Below are 19,572 nucleotides of genomic sequence, written 5' to 3'. Positions count from 1 at the left end.
TCCCCCAAAACCCCCACTCCAGTGCAGCAAAGCCCCTGGGCATCTATTATTCATAAGAATGTTTCTGCTTGTCTCCCTGGAGCCTTCTCAAAGGGCTTTCCCTTGCATTATGTCATTAGCCTCCCCAGCAGCCCTCCTGGGGTGGGGTGGGGTGGGGGCATACCCAGGACTTGTTCATCCTGTTGTGCTGGGGCAGAAACAAACAGGACCCCCCCCCCCCCCCGGGTTCTCTCAGAGCCATTTTATATAAAGCCAGAAACAAGCCTGCAAACTCGGGAGTCTAGGCTTAGACACTTCCGACTAGAGGGAGGTGCCTGAGGTGGGCGTGCAGGATGCAGACTGCCCACCCTTGCCCAAGGCTGTTGGAAGATTCAGCAGCTTTCTGCCTCTCCAGCTTTGGTGGTCGTGCTGAGGTTACCAGGGCAGGGAGGGGGACAGTCTTCCAAATACTTGGTTGTGAGATCGCACTTGTGCTGGGAATTAAACTCTCAGCCTCATCCTTTACATCCAACTGCTGCCCCTGAACCCTAGCCCTGGTTCCCCAGGATGTGTTTCCCTTAGCCTCCCTTGATCAAGCCTGGCCTTGCCAAAGGCTCACAGCCTGTGTTAACGTATTCAAGGGGATTACTATCCTATTTTTAAGGGGTGATGATGCCCCTTCTGTGGGGTCCTCTGTATCATAGCAGAGAACAAAGGATGTGACAAAAGGGTCATGATCCTATCTTCCTTGAAGTGAGGGGTGAAGATTTCAATCACTGAGGCTGCAAGGCCCCCCAGCTCTCCCAGAGATGGTAAACATCCTGTTCCAGGAGACTAATGGGCAAGCTGGGGGATGGCAGGGGGGCTCAGCTCCACAGGCTGGTGGGCTTCAGGCCAAGCCTCCAAGGCTGTGACTACCAACCGTGCTGCCGTCTCCCTGACCCCCTGCCAGGATGGAAAGGCAGGGTGGGCATCCAGATCCTCCTCTTGGAGACAAGTTGAGCGTGAATACCAAGATAATGACTCCGTTGAGGGTGTCATCCCCCCAGCCTGGTCTGGCTCCTGGGGCTTGAACTCTGCCACAGGTTCAGTCAGTGGCAGACTTTGAGCAGCCTCCAGAAGCAAGGAAGAGAGCACCCACGGGGCAGGGATCTATGCTGAGGGAAACCAGCAGATGCACAGGTATACCTGAAACGAGTCCACCAGAGCCATCTTCATCTTCTGGGAGGCGCAGAGGAGACAGCAGATCCCATCATTCCTCCTGTCACTTCTGGCAGGCATGTGACCCCAGAGCTGCATCATTCAGGGGTACTCAGACACGCAGCCCACTGCCCCATTGCAGGAATCTGGGCTGCAGCACCATGGATACTGAGAATCTGAGCTTGTCTCTGCAGCCTGCACATGGGCCCCGAGACCTCTCTAGTCCCCTAATAGCCGTGTGGGGAAGTCAGGCCCCTGACCACCGGAGATGTCTCCTGTCTGTCACTGGACTTGCTTTCTGTCTGCCCTCTGCTGCCTTTCCTGACCCCTCACGCTGTAGCTCCGTGGTGGCCAGGTTCTGCTTCCTGCATCCTGATGTCCACCGCCCGTCACTTCCTCTGCACGAGCCCTGGGATGAGTCCAGGAGGCCTCGGGAAATCATGAGACCTCTCCACCCAAGGGGAAATGGACAAGTCGGCTCAGAGTGGCTGTGGCAGGCTGAAAAGGTGTGTTGGGATGGGGAGAAACTTGAATTTTAAAAAGACAGTCATGGCCGCTGCAGGTGCCAGAGCCAGACCTTAGTGTGGAGTCTACAGATAGCGGCAGAGGAGCCAGCGTGAAGCCTGCAGGGTGCCTGCCCTGCAAGTTCATAGCTGGGTGCGTGGCCCCAGAGGACTTGGTCACGAAGCACAATCATTTGGGAGCAGGGTACAGGTGGGAGCTGGGTATGGGAGCTGTCGGCAGATACCTCTGGAGCTCCAGTCGAGGGAGGGATGCGAAGGGAAGGAACAAGGTTGGGCAGGATCCTGCGGGTGGCCGTCCCACGCCCGCCAAGCACTCCAGTGCCCTGACCCCGACTAACCACTAGAGGAAACTGCCCCCAACTGGCGTGTCAGTGCAGCTGGTTTTTATTATTAAAGCCAAGGTTGAAAATGGTGGCTCCCCCACCCCCACCCCCTCTTCCCTTCATGTGCATGGCAGCGAAGATGGGACTCGTCTCGGACAGACCCTGGAACACTCATGCGGAAGTGAGAGGACGAGGACAAAGGAGACGGACTCTGATGGCGTCGGCATCTGTGTGTGATGGCGTCTGCTCCCCCCCCAGGAGTCCTGGGGAAGACGGCATGGGTGGGCTGGGCTGGGCGGCCCCTGCTCACAGTGCTGCTCCCAAGGGGCCGGCTGGGCGACGGGAACAAAGGCAACAGAAGAGGCTGATCTGGCCCCCGTGCTCGACCCGGCGGAAGCTGGGCTGTGGGCAGGTTTCTTTAAAAATGGTTAAAAAGACACCACAAAACCACCACCGCCAGATCCCAGCCAGGAGCACCCCTCCCTGGCAGGCGCCAGCTCTGGGTGCTGAGGTCTGACCTGGGTCTGGCCTGGAGAGCACCCTGAGGAGGGGGCCGCATGGGCTCCAGGATGGCCTCTCCCCGCTTGCCACCCAGCTCTGGCAGGGTGGGGCCCGTCGGGGAGGGGTTCCCTAGGCCTCAGGGACCCTGTGCAACTTTTGCTCTTTGGATTCCAAAGATCTGAACTTGTCCTTCAGCACAGGTGCGGGGGACTGGAAGTGGATGACAGGCTTGATCTGAAAGACAGCAAAGTCCTCTTGGTTCTTCTGGTTGAACAGACCCACCCGCTGCTCCAGCCTGGGACTAAGCTGCGGCGAGCCCAGGGGGTCTGGGTCCAAGGCCCCTTGGGACGGGCAAGGGTCCTCCGAGAGGGAGGAGAGCAGGTCCTGGACCTGGGCCTCGCCCACGGGCGGTGGCAGCGGCGAGGGGCTAGGCTCCGACAAGGGCTCCTCGCGGGCAGTGCTGCAGTCTGTGGGCGAGCCCAGTGTCTGGCTGCTGACGCTCTGGGTGCGGATGCCCGAGCTGTGCACCGAGTGAGACACACTCTCCGAGGTGGCCCTGGTGTCCTCACTGCTGAGCTTCAAGGGCATGTCAAGGGAGAAGAGATCAGAGGAGATGTTGGGCTGGTGGATGTCGATGGCCGTTGTGGTGACCACGCACACAGCAGGCTCGGGGATGCCGCTGTCTGCAAGAAAAAAAAAAAAAATAAAACGGAAGGTCACGTGTACCCTGGGGTGCTGGGGACAGGCTCTGCTCATGACTTGTAGGGCTTTAGAAGACTTGAGCTCAGGTGTGGACATGGCAGCGGCTGCAGTTTTCATCTATGAGATGGGACTGATGACACTTCTAGAAAGCACCAATAATGCTGTCCAAGTGTTTCAGGGCTGCCGAGTGCAGGGCAAGGAGAACCCCGTGGCTGAGCCCCTCTTAGCCACCAGGATTGATTTCTGGAAGCCACTGTGATATAGGGCTATGGGCTACTTGTGACTCAACAGGCCATCTTGGAAAGCCTGTGTGGCAGCCTGATGTATGCTTTGAAGCCAGAGGGAGGCTGTTGAAGACAAGGTCCTTGTCCACATGCTAGGGAAGTGCTTTCTGAGGACTGCTCAGTGCAAGGGCAGAGATGCTCTCAGCAGCCTCTAGGTTAGAGATACTGAGGCCACAACTACCAGGGGTGCTACCTGGTGTGGGTATTCGGGTAGGGAGAGAATGAAGGCTAGTGGAAACGACCTCAAGAGGCTAGGGGAGAGGAGAGATGAACGGGCCTTGAAGGAACTGAATGCCAGACAAGAGAACATGTTGTCAGGTGTCTTATCCATGTTGCACAACAACATTCTGCCTTAGCCTGGAACCACAAGGACTGAAAGGCTGAGCCAGGCCTGCTATGGGATTCAAGACTGGTGCGGGTTTGGTTCCAGAGGGCAGCACTGGAAGATGTGAGCTCACCACATTCACATGATCCGCAGCTTCTACCAGAACAATTTCCCTTGGGGGAAAGTCCCTGAAAAGCAGCTGATTCCAACACATCAGGCACACAGAGGAGCAGAGCAGCTAGGAGAGGCTGAGATGGAATCATGATCTTCACGACAACATGAATGATATTGGACAGAAGCTCTGACAGTTGTTAAGAGAGGAGGTATCTTAAGTTCTGGGCAGAAGAGAAAATCTTGGAGCATAGGTAAAGGTCCTTCATGCAGGGACCATCTACAGTCCCCATTTTTTTTCTCCACTTTGGGCCAAGATGCCAAGTAGAAACCTGCAACTTCAGACAGCAACAAACCCTTCACTGTTTGTGCTCAGTGCCTAACTTGTAAATGAACAATAATCAGAATAAAATAGATGGTAATGATATACTTAAGAACAAATGAAACAAGTATGGTCTCTGTTTCTCTCTCCCAAACAATGTTACATGGACTATTCAGACCAGGTGACTACAGGTAACTACAGGTAACTAGAGTCCTGTGGCTCGCTGTGACTCTACAGCGAGTCATTGGTTGCACACCTGAAACCAACATCCTATTGTAAGTCAGTGATCCCAACAAACAATCCAAAAGCATCAAAGCTCAGAAGAAACCAGCCACTGAAGGAGATAGGGTCTTCTATAATAGAAGGGAAAACCATAGGGTCCCCCGAGCCTTTTCCCAGAGGGAGATGAGATCCTGGCTCCTGCCAGCACAAGCCCAAAGATGCTGTTCCTGCTCCAGCACCATCCTCTGGTTCTCTTACCCTGTCACCCTCTATTGAGCCCTTAGGTGTGGGTGTGCTGGGCCTCCAGCTTCCTTTCTAGCTGAGGTGCCCACACACGGCCCTCACTGGTGACCCGGAGGCCCCTGTCAACACTCAGAATTCCAGGCATCTGATACTTTGGTTCCTGGGCATGGGAGAAGGGCAGGGTGACTGGCAGATTGCCTCTGCCCTCAGCAATCAGGGCTCCCAGTGCTGCCCAGATGTTTTGCCACATTGGTCCTGGGACCCCATACTTACCACTGCTGGGCCCATTATAGTACTGGCTGATGTAGCTGTTCATGTCATCTCTCACTGTGGCATCTAGGGAGGTGGAGCAAAAGGGTGAGTGAGTCTGCAGGCGTGGGGACAGGGCCAGCCACACACCTCTCCGCTGTCACCACCACTGTGAGATGCGAGATGAGGTACTGCCAGGAGAAGTGACTCCACAGGGGACCACAGGCCGTGTCTGTCCCATCGTGGGGCTAAGGAAACACACAGCTTCCTGTGGGATGGGGGCAGCGTTTCTCTTCTTCACCTTCCCTGTCTCTGAAGCAAGGGGGCCTGTGAATGTAGCCGTGGCCTTTCCAGCTCAGCTGTCTTAGGCCCACAGCAGCTCTTGCTCTGAGAGTGCTGTCCTCCATGAGAAAAGCCCCCACACCATGCTACCCAAGCTTCTGGCATCTGTGCAGTGTAGGGTTGTCCCGGGGCACAGCCACTGCCCACTTCCATGGTACCTGGCACATGGAGTAGGGGCCAGGAGTGAACAATTACTAGGAAGAACAAGTGGGCAGGGCAATCCAGGGCAAGGGAAATGTGGGAGGAGGTGGTCGGGGGCTCTAAGAAACTGTGGGTCACTGCCCCATAGGCCTAGGGCAGACGGGAATTGGGAAGATCAGGCAGAATTGAGAAGTTCAGGCAGAAAAGCAGGGACAGGCACACACTTATTCCAAAGGCAGGGAGAGAGGAGGGAGTCTGGGCTTGGGCTCAGGGGACTTGGAAGTCCTACTTGTCATGGGCTGGGGGGGCAGTAGAGGGCACTACCAGGCCAGGTGAAAGCCCTGAAGGAGAGGGTGGAGTCAGGAGAGAATGTGCCCCCCACTAGTGCCAGGAGGTGGCCGAACAGTTGAAAGCTGGCAGCTCAGCGGGACGCCTGCCACCGAGAGCCTTGGCTGAATCACTCCAGGGCCTGAAGCCTGCAAGGGGCCTCAAAGTGACCTGGTTTCTGTCCTCAGCTCCACCCCTGGTGGGCTGTGTGTGCCCTCTGGTCTGTATGTAAAGAGGGGCAACCCCCCACCCTCAAAGTCCAAATGGAACCTAATAACAAGTTTGGGGTGACCCTCTGTGGAAGAATGACAATGCCCCCTACCCTCGGGCACCCCTGGGCTGAGAAGCAGGAATGAGTGTGAGAGGTTCACTGAAAGTCACTGAGGTCAAGCCCCTCCACTGCCACTTTGGGGCCCATTTAATAGCCATTAGCCCAGGCCCTTAAAAGCTTTTTTGGCCTCTCCTGACACGCCTGAGGCCAGAGGCTGCCTGAGCTGAGGGCAGGGTGGGTGGTGCAGTCACTGCTCTGCCAGGACCTGGACCTTCCCCCAGTCTGGGGCCTCCCTTCCTAGGGTCTGGGCTGTGAATGATGCCGAACCTCCAAGCTTCCTTCAAGCCAGGAACTGTGAGTAGCCCATCTTCTTAAGCCTCAGGCATGGGGCACTTAGTGTGGTTTCTGTGGCCGTGTGACGTGGCAGCCATACTAAAGCATCCACAGATCTATGAAACTCTCTCCAAGAAGGCCTGGACTTAGACTCTAGACTCCCCCACCCCCCATCCCATCTCAGTCTCGGTCTGGGCCTCAGTTTCCTCACCTGGAAAGGTTGGCAAGGTTGTGACAGGCTGAAAGTGGATGGGCTGCCGGCCTTAAGGTCCAAGCAGAGCTGCTCCCCAATCTCTGTGCCATGTCCCCAAGGCATGCCAAGGCAGTGCCCCCCCCCTCCCATCTCTGATGAGCTCCTTCCTCCAGCCAGCACCTGCCCAGCTGCCTTTCAGGGCCATTAGCCCACCAGGAAATGCCAACCATGCAGAGTTCCATGGTCCTGGTCTTGGTGCTACAGGCCTCTAGACTCAGTCCACTCCACCCTGACACTCAGACAGGACAGATGACTCAGGGGCAGCACATGTGCCGGGCTTTGAGTTCTATCCCCAGCACCGGGAGTGACCCCCCACCCCCACCTCCACAACCCTCACCTCCCTCTGAGAGTACTTCTGGGAAACAGCACCCCACACCCATGGTGGGGTAATAGGCCTTCGGGGCGATGGGAAAGGCAGGGACGGGGGGGGGGGGGAGAGGGCTGTGAGAGTAGCTTCTATGAGGAAGGGGGACCCTTCAAAGCTCCCGCCGGTGGGCTGGGCCCTGCACATGCTGATCCCCTTTTAATCCGAGCTGCTGTCCCAGTGAGTTCACAGTAGGCCTCGTGCCAGAAGCTGCAGCTCACACCCCTCTTCCCCAGGGGCTGACAGCGCCCCACTCTGTGACTCACTCTGGGTCCATGCAGATGCCTAGGTTGTCCTGCAGAAAAAAACTGGGATCCCTCAAGGCCATTTCTTCCTTGCCCCTGTGACCTCTGTGATGAGGGCACACTTGTCTCTTTCATCACCCAGGCTGCAGGAAGATTTGGAGCCTAACCAAGGCTCCTCTCTACCCCTGCATCATTTCTGTCTCTCTGTGTTTCGGTCTCTCTACTCCTGGAGGCCCTGCTCCCATCTTCCTGCAAGTTGCTGACAAGAACAAGCCAGGCACACCCTTGAACTCTGCCTGGTCTGGCCACGCAGCGGCTTTCCCAGATGACCTCCCAATTAGCTCTGACGAAACAAGCCTAGAATAGAACCCAGTTCCTCCCTTCTAGCTTGTGGCTGGACCCTGGGCACTTCTCATGTCCCCTTCCTCTCCTGCACCAACCTCACCACAGCCAAGTTTGTCCCCGTAGCCTCTGCACTGGCCTGAGCTCCAGGATCAGGTGTCTCCTCAACTGGTCCCTCAGGGTCTCTTGTAAGGGGTTTAAGAATAGAGCTGCTCTGGGCCTGACTGTACTAGACAAACCATCTGCAGGAGGCCACTGTAGGCCAGGCCAACCTACATCTAAGCCCATGTCCTCTTCCCCGTTCTCAGAGAGATCTTGCAGATACAGGCTGAGACAAGGGACTCTGTGAGCACTGCCAGCCTCCTACTCCAGAACTGCCCACAGGCCTGAGAGCCTTTGGGACTTACCAAGTGTCCCTGGTGCTCGGCACAGAGGCCTGGACCTTCCAAGACCCACCTTTAGGACCTCCCAAGTCCCCCTACATTATGACCACCCCCTTTGCTGCCCAGGAGTTGCTGTGTGCTGGGAAGTTTGGGGAATCAAGATGAGGGGTGAGGCAGGCACAAGGGTAGGATTTGGGCTGCCTAAGAACCAGAGGGGTGCAGGTTCCAGGGCCACTGCCCAACTCAAGCTCTACCCCAGAGCCCCCTCTGGGCCTCCCTCCCTGGGCTGGGAAGCTCCAGTCCTAAACCTCCCTGCATCTCCCAGAACCCCTGGTCCACTCTCTCCCTGGGATCCCCCAACATTCTGGATTATTTTTGGCAGAGGTCACCCAGACTCTGTCTTTCGGGGTGTGAGAGTGTGATGTGACGTCCCCTCCCTCAGGTCTCTGAGGTCCCTTAGGAACAGCCTTTGAACTCGCAGGCCTTTCCTTGTCCAGAAATGGGGGGGGGGGTTTCTACTTCTCAGCAGATGAGAAACCCCAACACCACCAAGACTACTCTGATGCTTCAGGAGGTTTGCTATGGATCGTGCAGAAACGCTGGGGCTCTCCCCCAAGGGACCCATGATTCATAAGTTACGAGCAAGCTTGGAGGCTAATAAATTTGGGGGAGCATTAATGACTGCTCCGGGGCCCTGGGAACAGGGCAGGCCCCAGAGTCTGCACTGCCAAGGCCTAGGTTTTAAAATTGATTTGTGCAGGCCAAGTGGGGATGGAGCTGGTGGGCGCTTGTCAGCCTGTGACCACAAGCAGCTGTGTGGACTGCAGGAGCGAGAGCTGGGTTGGCACCATCAGTCCCAGCACCCAGGACAAGAGCTCTCTGGAGGTTCCTGGTACGTATCACCAACTGCTGACCAATCCTGACTGCTGTCTGTGTGGAATCGTGAGGAGGTGGGTCACTGGGAGCTACCGGCCCTGACTTTCTCTGTGGCCACCACTATAATTCCTGCTGGCACCAAGAGCCGCCCCCACATGGCTCCTGGCCTGGGTGACATACAGTGCTCAGCCTCCCTGGCCCCTTGGAGGCTATGAATCATGCCACGTAGCTAATGTTCTGCAGTAAAGGAGCTGATGGGGTGCAGAGAGAGAGAGAGAGAGAGAGAGAGAGAGAGAGAGAGAGAGAGAGAGAGAGAGAGAGAGAGAGAGAGAGAGAGAGAGAGAGAAAGAGAGGAGAGAGAGAGAGAGAGAAGAGAGAGAGAGGAGAGAGAGGAGAGAGAGAGAGAGAGAGAGTGTGTGTGTGTGTGTGTGTGTGTGTGTGTGTGTGTGTGTGTGTGTGTGTGTGTGTGTGTGTCTGTCTGTCCTGGAGGGAAAGGAAGCAGCGTCCTTGGGCTGATAGCAGAGGTGCCATTATTGCTCCCTCACACATGGTGTGATGATTCCCCTGGGCAAGACTGCCACTGACCTTGGTCACATGACCTCTGCTCCCCTGGTGTCCAGGAGGTCAGCACATACCAATCCCCCAATATATTCCCAGGTGACATAGCTAAAACTGACACCTAGTGGGCAGTCCCTTCGCCCTCTTAATTCCTCCCTCTCCCCTCTTCTCCCTCACCCCAACAATTTTCTTCCTTTACCTTTCAACTCTCCAGCCTGGAGGTGGGCATCTGAGCACAGCTGGAGGAGGGGCAGCACGTGGCTTGGGGGAGCTGCCCAGGGCTGGATAGGAAGTGCTCTCTGATGGACAAGTCTACCCTGGGGTGTGCCAGACTGTAACCCGGCTCCACCCAGAGACAGTGAGCAGAAGACAAAGCTGCCTTCCCGAAACACTTTCCAAAGGCTTATTACATTTAATTGGGAGCCATATTCCGGATTTTCCCCAAGGCAGGAGTGCATTCCCGGCTCCGAGCACTTGAGGGGGGTTGGGGACCCACATGGGCCAAAGGGACAATACAGACCTTTGGCTTTGTGTTCTCTTGGCCCAGCTATGGGCTTGCAGGCCAGAGAGGAAAGCCTGAGAGAAACAAGCGTGAAGGGGCGCACTGGAAAATCCTGAGGGGAGGGATACTGGGAGTTCCGTTAGGGGCTGGGAGGGAACTGGGGCTCACTCAGATGGGTGCCTTGTTCCTCCATCCAAGCTTATGGCTGGACCCTGGCACTCCTCATGTCCCCTTCCTCTCCCAAACCAACTCTACCCCTGCTGAATGTGTTTCTGCGGCTTCTGCACTGGCCTGAGCTCCAGGATCAGGTGTCTCCTCACACTGGCCGCTCAGGGCCTCTTGTAAGGGGTTTAAGAATAGGGCTGCTCGGGGCCTGGCTGTGCTTGACAGGCGGTCTCCAGGAGGCCACTGGAGGTCAGCCAGGCTACATCCATGCCCCTGCCCTATGTCCTCTTCCCATTCTCAGGGACTTCTTGCCTGGCTTGATGCCTTTTCCTGAGTCTAGAAAGGTGATCCCGGACCAGAGGGTGTCCTCCCCCCTCCAGCACAATCTCGGACCAGCCTCAAGGACGACGCTGGGTCCTGGTAGACTAGAGGAAGGGAGGGACGCTCACACCCCCTGGGGCTCACCCTGCACGGGCCGCAGCTCCTCCACCAGGCTCTCGGCCGCCGTCTCCTCTGCCCAAGTGGCCGCCTCCACCACCTTGTAGCGGCTGCGGGGCTGGCTGAGCACGTGCGGGGCCTGGAGCGCTGCCTCTCGCTCCGCTGCCAAATCCAGGTCCTGCTGCGCCAGATGTGCCCGCAGCTGCCGGATCTCAAACTGCAAGAGAAGGAGGGAGGGCGTGTTGGGTTGTGGGCCCAGCAGGTGGAGGGGTGAGGGCAGGAACAGAGCGCCCAGGGGGGCAAGGGGTAGTGAAGGCAGAATCCGCATTCCCTGGCAGGTTGGGGTGGTCCTTCCAATGAGCACCCCTGGAGGCTGCATATTCCTGTGGCCCCATGGACACCAGGCCAGTGACCCCACCGTGAGGACCAGAGGTCAGAAGAAGACACACGACGAGGCTGGAGCAACCTAGATGATGAGTTCGGGTTCCCCCAGCCACTTGCCACCCAGGGAAAGGGAGAGCAGGGTCCAAACCTCTGGCGGGATGACTGGCAGCACCCCCTTTCCTCTGCTCCTGTGGCTGTTCTGAGATGGTTCCCGGCCCAGCCTCAATGGACTTGTCCTAGCCCAGGCTAAGGCTGGCAAAACTAGGCCTTGACTTCTTCATCTGTGAAGTGGGTGTTACCCACCATAAGCGTTCTTTGAGGACTTGGTGCAATACGACGGCATGTCAAAAAGCTGCACATGTGGGCCGGAGAGATAGCATGGAGGTAAGGCGTCTGCCTTTCATGCAGAAGGTCATTGGTTCGAACCCTGGCATCCCATATGGTCCCCCCGAGCCTGCCAGGAGCGATTTCTGAGCTTGGAGCCAGGAGGAACCCCTGAGAGCTGCTGGGTGTGACCCAAAAACCAACCCCCCCTTCCAGAAAAGCTGCACACGTTTGGGTTTTGGTTTACTGGGGGAGCTGGGCGACTTCCTGGTGCCCCAGATCCCTAATGAAGCGGCTTGTTCCTCCCCACGGCCGCCTTGCAGACCAGTTGGAGACGGGTCCACTTGGGAAAGGAGAGCCGTCGCCGCCATCTACTGTTCGAATCCAGCAGTGCACGGCTTCTGCACACACGCCCCAAGGTCTAACTGTGATCTGGTAGAGGGTGGCAGGGCTGGAGCTGACCTGTTTCGCTGATGATGCCTTTCCTCCACCTGACCTCTCCCAAGAAAATCAAAGCCTCATCTCCGAACATCTGCTGACAGAGGCGAGATCTGGTCCCTGTCCTCATGGTCAAACAGAATTCCTCCCTGTCTTCCCCATCCTGCTCCTCGGGCGTATTTTTCTTTCTTTTTTATATATTTTGTTTGTGGACCACACTCGGTATGAATCTGGACTTACTACTGGCTCTGTGTTCAGAGATGACTCCTGGCAGGCTTGGGGGACTGTCTACGGTGCCAGGGGTTAAACCAAGGTGAGCTGACTGCTTGCACAGCAAGTACCCACCTCATCCAAGTGGCATCTCTCTGGCCTTCAGGAATTTTCATTCCACTCCACCTTTGGATGCCACCTCGGACCACCCCCTTCCTGCCACCTTCATGGTAGGTGATTTGGGTTGACCTGGGCACCTCAGTTTCTATAGCCTCCCCCTGTCCCTTCTTCCCTGGTAATCTAGAGGCTTCTCAGCCAGAATCAGACCCACTGCCCTCAGCGTGGAGAAAACCCAAATTCCCACTGACAAAACAGACCCAGGATCTGATTGCTCACCTGGCCCCTTTCAAATCCCTTTCAAGCCCTCTGCTGTCTCCTTACACACACTAGGGCAATTGTGGTCTTGGGGCCACTCCCTAGCTTTACCCTCCCAGAGAGTGTTCTGACTCTTCTATCCCTGTCCTCACAATGCCCTTGCATCAGTCTATCTGAATTCACTGCATTCACTTACTACTTTCTGAGATTTTAAAATATATTTTAATGTTGGTTTTCCCCCCTTCCCTATGTAGCCCAGCTGCCTTCATGAAAACAAATGCAGACAGACAGGCAAACTCATATGTTAAAGTTCACAGGTTTTTGCCTCTGGAGACAGCTTTCCAGAGAGTTCTTTAGTCTCTTGAGCCTGGGGTAGATCATCTGAGGGCCCTTGTGTAGGGGCTGGGCAGTGGTTGTTAGTCCTGTTTTCAGCCCTGCACTCTCCATAGCCTGGGCTGTGCTACTGTGCAGGGTGTGGAAGGGGCCCCAGAGCCCTGTGAATAGACCTAGAGCCAGCCTGCCTCTCCCCTGAAGGACCTCACCCTTTCCCCGCAAGTCCTCAGGGTTCTGAGTGAAAAAGTGTCAGTCCCCCTCCTACTCACCCCCACTGGGCTCTTGCACCTTCCAGTTTCCCCAGATTCCCAGCATCTCATATCCTCCTGACACCTACAAACAAGACTTACTAGACCCTGTGTCCAGGCATAGGTGCATGGTGATGTTCATCAGTGCTCTGTTTAGTGGTGTTTGGGGAAAGGGAGCTGATAAATCTGTGGGATCGTCCCCCTTTCCTCTAGGGCATTTCTGATTCCTCTCACCCCAGGGCTGACAAGGGGGGCTCATTGAAGAGTGAGCTCAGAAAGGGAAGTTCCCAGCCAGATTCCAGCTGCCAATACCCTGTTGTGCAAGAATTGGGAAGATGGGCATTACTGGCCCTCAGGATCCTTGGACACTTCCATCCCCTAGTAGAACTGAATCCTTTAAGAGCCACTTTGCTGTCTGGAAGATGGAGGGCCACTCACCAGACAGTGCTCAAGGAACATGCTTATGAATGAAGTGATCAATATAGGAGGCTCCTCAGTTTGCTCAAGTCTGTGGTTTCACTAAACCCGAATCCAGCCAGAACTGTGCCCTAAACCTACCACAAAACCGAGAGACTAAAGGCTGAGCCCTGACCTGTCCCACGCAGTCATGACCTGTCACATATGGTCCTAATCCCATCACACACAGGGCCCTGCACCTGTTAGATTCAGCCCTAAATAACCTTGGAGCAGGTGCAGACCATGAACCTTGCCACCCCACACTCCAATGGGGCCAAGAACTGGAGAACAAGGCCAGATCATTCCAGGAGGCCTGTGCAGGGAGAGGGCTCAAGCCTCCCTTTGGCAGGCCGGGCTCAGAGCTCAGCTCTCTGAGGTCATGGAGGGCCCAGGGGTCTCCTGAGCTTGGCTAAGGCGGGAGCCCCTCCTGTGCAGGCCGATCTGAACTCCCGGGGGCACATCCAGCCCACTTTCTCCGAGGCCGCTCAGCACGGCCAGCTAATGGCCTCCCTGGCTACTCTGAGCTGCTGCATTATTGATGAGCTGTAATTGATACTGCACTGCCCGTGAGGGTCCCACTGGAATTCCGCCCAGACAGAGACCAAGGCACACCCAGCCCCAAGCGCATTTGTGCAGACAGAACCGCGCACTGAGACCAGCTAGAGGCTGGACATTTAAACCCCAAATGTTGGTAGTTCGTTCCTTCCTTCATTTGTTCATTCAGTCACTAAGAAGTTGTGAAGTCAGATTAACAGTAAGGTCTGTTTGGGAGTGGAAATGCTTCTTTCAGCTTGGAGCCAAGCAGGGGGACAATCAGCTGCACTCAGGGGATGATTTCCTGGGAAACCGGCTCTGGAGGGCACGTGTGTCCATGAGACGTTGAAAAGCGGCTGGGGAGTTGGGCAGAGCCTAGAGATGTGGTAACATGTTTTCTGAACACAGACTTAAAAAAAAAAAAAAGAACAAAACGAAACCCCGAACCCTAGCAAACTGAGTGGTGCAGGGTTGAGAGTTGAGAGGTAGTGGGATTCTGATGAGCGCTGGGGGAAGCGGCATTTGGTCACACTGGGAGTGTGGACTGGGGTGGGGGAGGAGGCCAGGAAGACACAACAGCTGTTTTAGTTGGAGAGGACCTAGATGAATAATGGGGATCAAATTGTAGGCAGTGGAGATGGACATGGGAATAGGAACCTCGCTTATGAGCTTGATCTCCCAGAGGCCTGGAGTAAGTGGATGTTCTGAGCTCTGGTTTGTTTTCCCTGAGTCCCAATGTGGAAAATGCAAGGGGGCCTCAGGGTGCAGAGCTCTGCTCATTGGGAGCAGGACACACCAGGGCGGGTTGGGACATTCTTGCTGGAACCTCAGAGTGGAGCTTCTCATGTCCTGATGCACTGAACATGCCACATGTGAGGTCTCCAGTGGATGGAAGTGTTGTCAAGAAACCCTGGTGTGTCAAGGCCTTGTCAGCATAGAGAGTCTTCTATGCTGGGGAGTAGGTGAGGACCACCCAGTGCAGCAGAAGCACCAGGAGAAGCACTAGGAGCTACTGGCTCCTAGCCCACAGTTCCTCTGTCAGAAAATTTGTAATCTGATAGGTGAGAAGAAGTGACATGGCTCAGGGAGAAGCCACGGGAGCTGGTGGTAGCAGGCAAGCAAGAACAGAATTTTCAGGACTGGAGTCACAGTGCAGCGGTAAGCTCTTGTCTTGCACCTGGCTGACGCAGATTTCATACCTGGCTTCCCATATGGTCCCCCAAGCCCTTCCAGGAATGATCCCTGAGTGCAGAAGCAGAGGTAAATCCTGGGCAATGCTAGTTATGGTCCAAAAACAACCTAAAAAAGGGGAAGGAAGAGCAGAAGTGCACCCACATGGTGTGGAGGAGAGTGAAAGGTAAGGCTGGAGGTAGGCATGGGAGCACTTGGTCTAGAACACCTCACTCTGGCTAGGTCTCACAGATAAGCCCTCTTCTATGACAAGCTCTAATTTGTTCTGGGACCCTGGCTAAGGGGAAAGAAAGTACAAGTGCCATTAACTATGGCTGTTGTCTTGAGGGTCGCCCTCCCTCCCTTATTCCTGCTGAAATGCTCCATTCCCAGAGGCCTAACTCTTTCAAGATAACACCATCCTGAACCTTGAAATGCAGCTCAGAATGTGTAACATACAAGAGAATCGCCAGCTATCAGGTAATCAGGAAAAAGGGTTGATTGTCAAACTGGAAAGAAACTCCCAGGGGTCAAGCTATAGAAGATGCTTGTGTGAACAGACTAGCGCTTCAAAACAACTGTGATGCATGTTCAAGAAAATAGGAGTAAAAATGGACAAAATGAACATGTCACTTCAATGGGAAAACAGAACCAAAGAAAGCAACCCAGTGCAACTTCAAAACTTAAGGAGACCATACCTGAGAGTGACATTCAGCTCAAAGGGCCAAAGAACAGGAAGATACAGGATAAGATAGAGCTGTAAAATTGAGGATAAGCTTATAGGTTGAAGGGGTCCAGGAAGACAGCTTTAGTGGCAGGCAGGAGACCCCAAGTTTCAGTCCCTGGCAGCCCATTTCAATACAGCTGCCTGCCACCTTGGAAGACCTGAGCATCTGAGCACTGAACTGTCAAGCTTCTACCAACTGGTCACTCAAACACGACTGGGGTAACCTCTATAAAAAAAAAAAATCAAAGAGTGGTACAGAATAGTGTCTATGAAACCTAATCAAAGGCCACCCTCGGGCAATTAGACCTCCAGAAAGAGGAGCATTTTAGGATGAGGCAGGTACAATAAAGACACCATAGCTAAGACCTTTCTAAGTCTAATGAAAAACGTTAATCCGGCCCGGAGAGATAGCACAGAGGCGTTTGCCTTGCAAGCAGCCGATCCAGGACCAAAGGTGGTTGGTTCGAATCCCGGTGTCCCATATGGTCCCCCGTGCCTGCCAGGAGCTATTTCTGAGCAGACAGCCAGGAGTAACCCCTGAGCACCGCCGGGTGTGACCCAAAAACAAACAAAAACAAACAAACAAAAAAAACAAACAAAAAAAAGAAAAACATTAATCCACACAAACAAACCCAAGGAACTCAGACTCCTAAGCAGGATAAATGCAAACACATCCCCAGCATACCCAAAGCTCTCACAAGTAATCATCCTGTGGGCCAAGAAAACCATCCAAGCTCCCACATTTCAGGGATTCATAGGGCTGGGTCTCTAGGAGGAGATGGGAGTGAACTGATGACCAAAGGAGGCACAATTCTCATTGGCCAACAAGCCCAGGGGGAGAAAATGCCAGTGCAGAAGTGGGGTGGAATATGAAGGCGGTGAGAGCCCAGCCCTGCTCATGCACAGCATTAACTCAGTCTTTCAAATCAGATAACCCACGCATCTCCAGGGTCGAGCGGGACCCACAGGGAAGTCCCAGGCATCGTGAAGGGAATGAGTCAGGCCTTTCCATGGGGCTGGGCGTCTAATGTGCTTGGGCAGGGCAGACCCCTGGGGCCACACCCAGGCATTTCGGCCTTTAATGGTCTGGTGTGCAGAGAACAATTGACACAGCCTCGGCCGGATCAATGCAGACTCTGCCCAGAAGCGTGATGCTACCTAATGCAAGAGCAATCATTTTCTCTTCTATTAGTGCTGTCTGCCCAGACTGGCCCTGCCTTCCAACCTGGCTGCTGCTGGGATGGCATCCAATGTTTATTTCCATTAGTTCCGCCATTGTTGGTAACAATAAAAACCAGGAGACAGTTGCAAATGGATGATTTAGGAGCGGGGTGAAGCGGAATTCAACCCTGGCCCCTTTCCATCCACTGTGAAGATCACTTGGCCATAAATTTAAATTATGGCTAAAGGATAACATAAGTTATTCCTCTGATGGCTAATTTTATCAGCTAAATAGGCTTGTCATTAAAGCTATCAGCTGTTTTACAAATCACTTCCCATGTTGAAAAAAAAAAAAAAGAAATTGAATAAAACAACAGCACTTTCCACCATGGAGATTTTGAACAATCCAGGTAAACCAGCCTTTGAGCTGAGTAGTGAGAGCTCTGCCAGAACAAAAGGGGCCCTAAAACCAAGCAAACAGCTCCCTCAGATCCAAGACTGAACCCCCTTTCCAGCTCTTCCTGGACAGGCTAGGGGCACACGTGCCCATGTGTCACCCTTGCCATGGTGAGCATCACAGGCAAAGCCATCAACATTGTCATAGGGATGCCGAGAGCAATGGTATTCAGAGCCTGGTGCATAGACAGAACAGAAATCACAGAGAACTTAACTTCCCTTCAGAACAGCTGCTTCCACAGAACCCCTAACCCTGCACTTGGCAGCAGGACATCCCACCAATCCCATATTCTTCCATGATTGACCAGGACTTAAGGCCAAGGTGCACCTGAAATTGCTTTGGAAAATAGGCCAGGGGAATGATATTCAACCAGGGAGGCATCTGGAGCCAGAGTGACAGTACAGTAGGTAGGGTGCTTGTCTCGCACGGGGTTTGATCCTCAGCATCCCAGGAGCGATTCCTGAGAGAAGAGTCAGGAGTAACCCCTGAGTACTGCCAGGCGTGGCTCCTAAAACGAAACAGTCAGGAGGGTTTCCCAGGGTGCTGAGATCAGGTTCTATGGATGGGGAAGGGACAAAAAAACCCTGCAACCTCCCTGGGTGGGTTCAGTGATGTTGTAATGGCTGGATGCTAAACATGCAGGCCATGCCCTTGGACATCTGGATCCTGAGGAGAGGCAAGTCCACAAGCTCCACAGCAAGGCTGTCGCTCTGGGACCTGTTCTCCACAGAGAGCTCCACTCTTATCTCTGGAGAAAAAAGGGAGAAAAAAGGGAGGACTGAGGAGTTACAAAATACTTGGCGCCCGAGCTCAGAAGCAGAGTAGCCATGTGACTTCAGGCCTTTCAATCCTGGCCACTACCCCTGCCCTAGAAGGCAGCTTCTGACTTTGGCTGATGTGTTTGTCAGCTGCAACACTTGTCTTTTCTTTGTGTGTGTGTGTGTGTGTGTGTGTGTGTGTGGTTTTTGGGTCACACCCAGCAGTGCTCAGGGGTTATTCCTGGCTCCATGCTCAGAAATTGCTCCTGGCAGGCACGGGGGACCATATGGGACGCCGGGATTTGAACCGATGACCTTCTGCATGAAAGGCAAACGCCCTACCTCCATGCTATCTCTCCAGCCCTAAGTAATTTACAGTGCATTTGAAGTGGTTACGGTATACTTTTCAAAACCTCAAAAACAAAACCTCAGTGTGTGTGTGTGTGTGAGAGAGAGAATAGTTATTGTATTTTTCTTTCTTGTTTCATATTTCAAAAAAAAGAAAATCCCATAAACTATTTATAGAACCTCCCAGACCCCACCAGGAGTGACCTCTGAGAACAGATGGTAGCAAGTTCTAGGCACCACAGGGTGAGAGATGGTCTCTTCTTGACATAGGAAGGGAAGAAAATAGATTTGAGTCACCAGGCTCTTTTTTTTTTTTTTCCTGTCTTCCCATCTCTAAAGGAATTCAAAACATCTTGCTTGCCAGTTCTGATCATCAGGGTCAAAATGAGCTAAAATACTGAATAATGCATGATTTCTACAGAGTCACCACTAAAATGATTTATGGTTACATTTATTCTACCTTCTTTTTTCCTTTGCTTTTTAATAGGAGCTACACAGTTAGTCCTGAGGTGGGAGGGAGAGATGTGACGTCAGGCATGTGTCCCCCACCCCATCCATGAACCCAGGGTTGCTCCCTGAGGGGGGGCTTGATTTCTTGATCCTCACAGTACCCACAGATGTCAGCCTATTTCCTCCATAATGAGTCAATGGAGGAGCTGGGGTTGGAATCCCCACAGTCCAATTCCCTGGCAAGAGGATCCTGCCATAACCACCCCCCCCCCAGCTGTCCCTTACTGCACTCTAGGTGGGCCCTAGACTAAGCCCCTGACTGCCAGGGATCCCAGGGTGAGCCACTGTGGAAAGACCTCCAGATTTCCCATATCCTCCTTCTGGGACCCTTGGAGAAGAGAAAAGGAACCACAGCCTTGGGCCTGATCCTACTGCATTAGTTTGAGACAAAATCTTTTTGTTATAAAGCCAGAGACACAGAAACAGTGAGTAAAGCATTTGCCTTGCACACGAAAACCTGGGTTCCATCCCCGACATCCCATATGGTCCCCCAAGCCTGACAGGCGTAATTTCTAAGCATAGAGTCATGGGTAACCCCTGAATGGTGCTGGGTGTGGCTGAAAAACAAGCAAAACAAACAAAAGAGCTGTTTGTTGTGAGGTTTACAGGGCCAA

The 19,572-nt window shown here is 54.0% G+C and overlaps 1 protein-coding gene across 1 annotated transcript in view; it reads right to left on the bottom strand.

Annotated features, from left to right (window-relative positions):
- Positions 1-2,559: 2,559 nt before the first annotated feature.
- TMEM266 (transmembrane protein 266) overlaps positions 2,560-19,572 on the bottom strand; it is a 59,820-nt gene continuing 42,807 nt past the window's right edge. Inside the window, exons 8-10 of the mRNA XM_049777885.1 lie at positions 10,553-10,742; positions 5,010-5,072; positions 2,560-3,210 (exon numbers count right to left, since the gene is read on the bottom strand). Coding sequence (XP_049633842.1) covers positions 2,657-3,210; positions 5,010-5,072; positions 10,553-10,742 — 807 coding nt within the window. The 3' untranslated portion in view covers positions 2,560-2,656. The remainder of the gene's footprint in view (positions 3,211-5,009; positions 5,073-10,552; positions 10,743-19,572) is intronic.

The sequence above is a fragment of the Suncus etruscus genome, chromosome 1 (genome assembly GCF_024139225.1).
Source record: "Suncus etruscus isolate mSunEtr1 chromosome 1, mSunEtr1.pri.cur, whole genome shotgun sequence".
In the NCBI taxonomy this organism is placed as follows: Eukaryota; Metazoa; Chordata; class Mammalia; order Eulipotyphla; family Soricidae; genus Suncus; species Suncus etruscus.
Note: the sequence above shows the minus strand (reverse complement) of the source record. Positions and strands in the feature narration are given on the sequence as shown.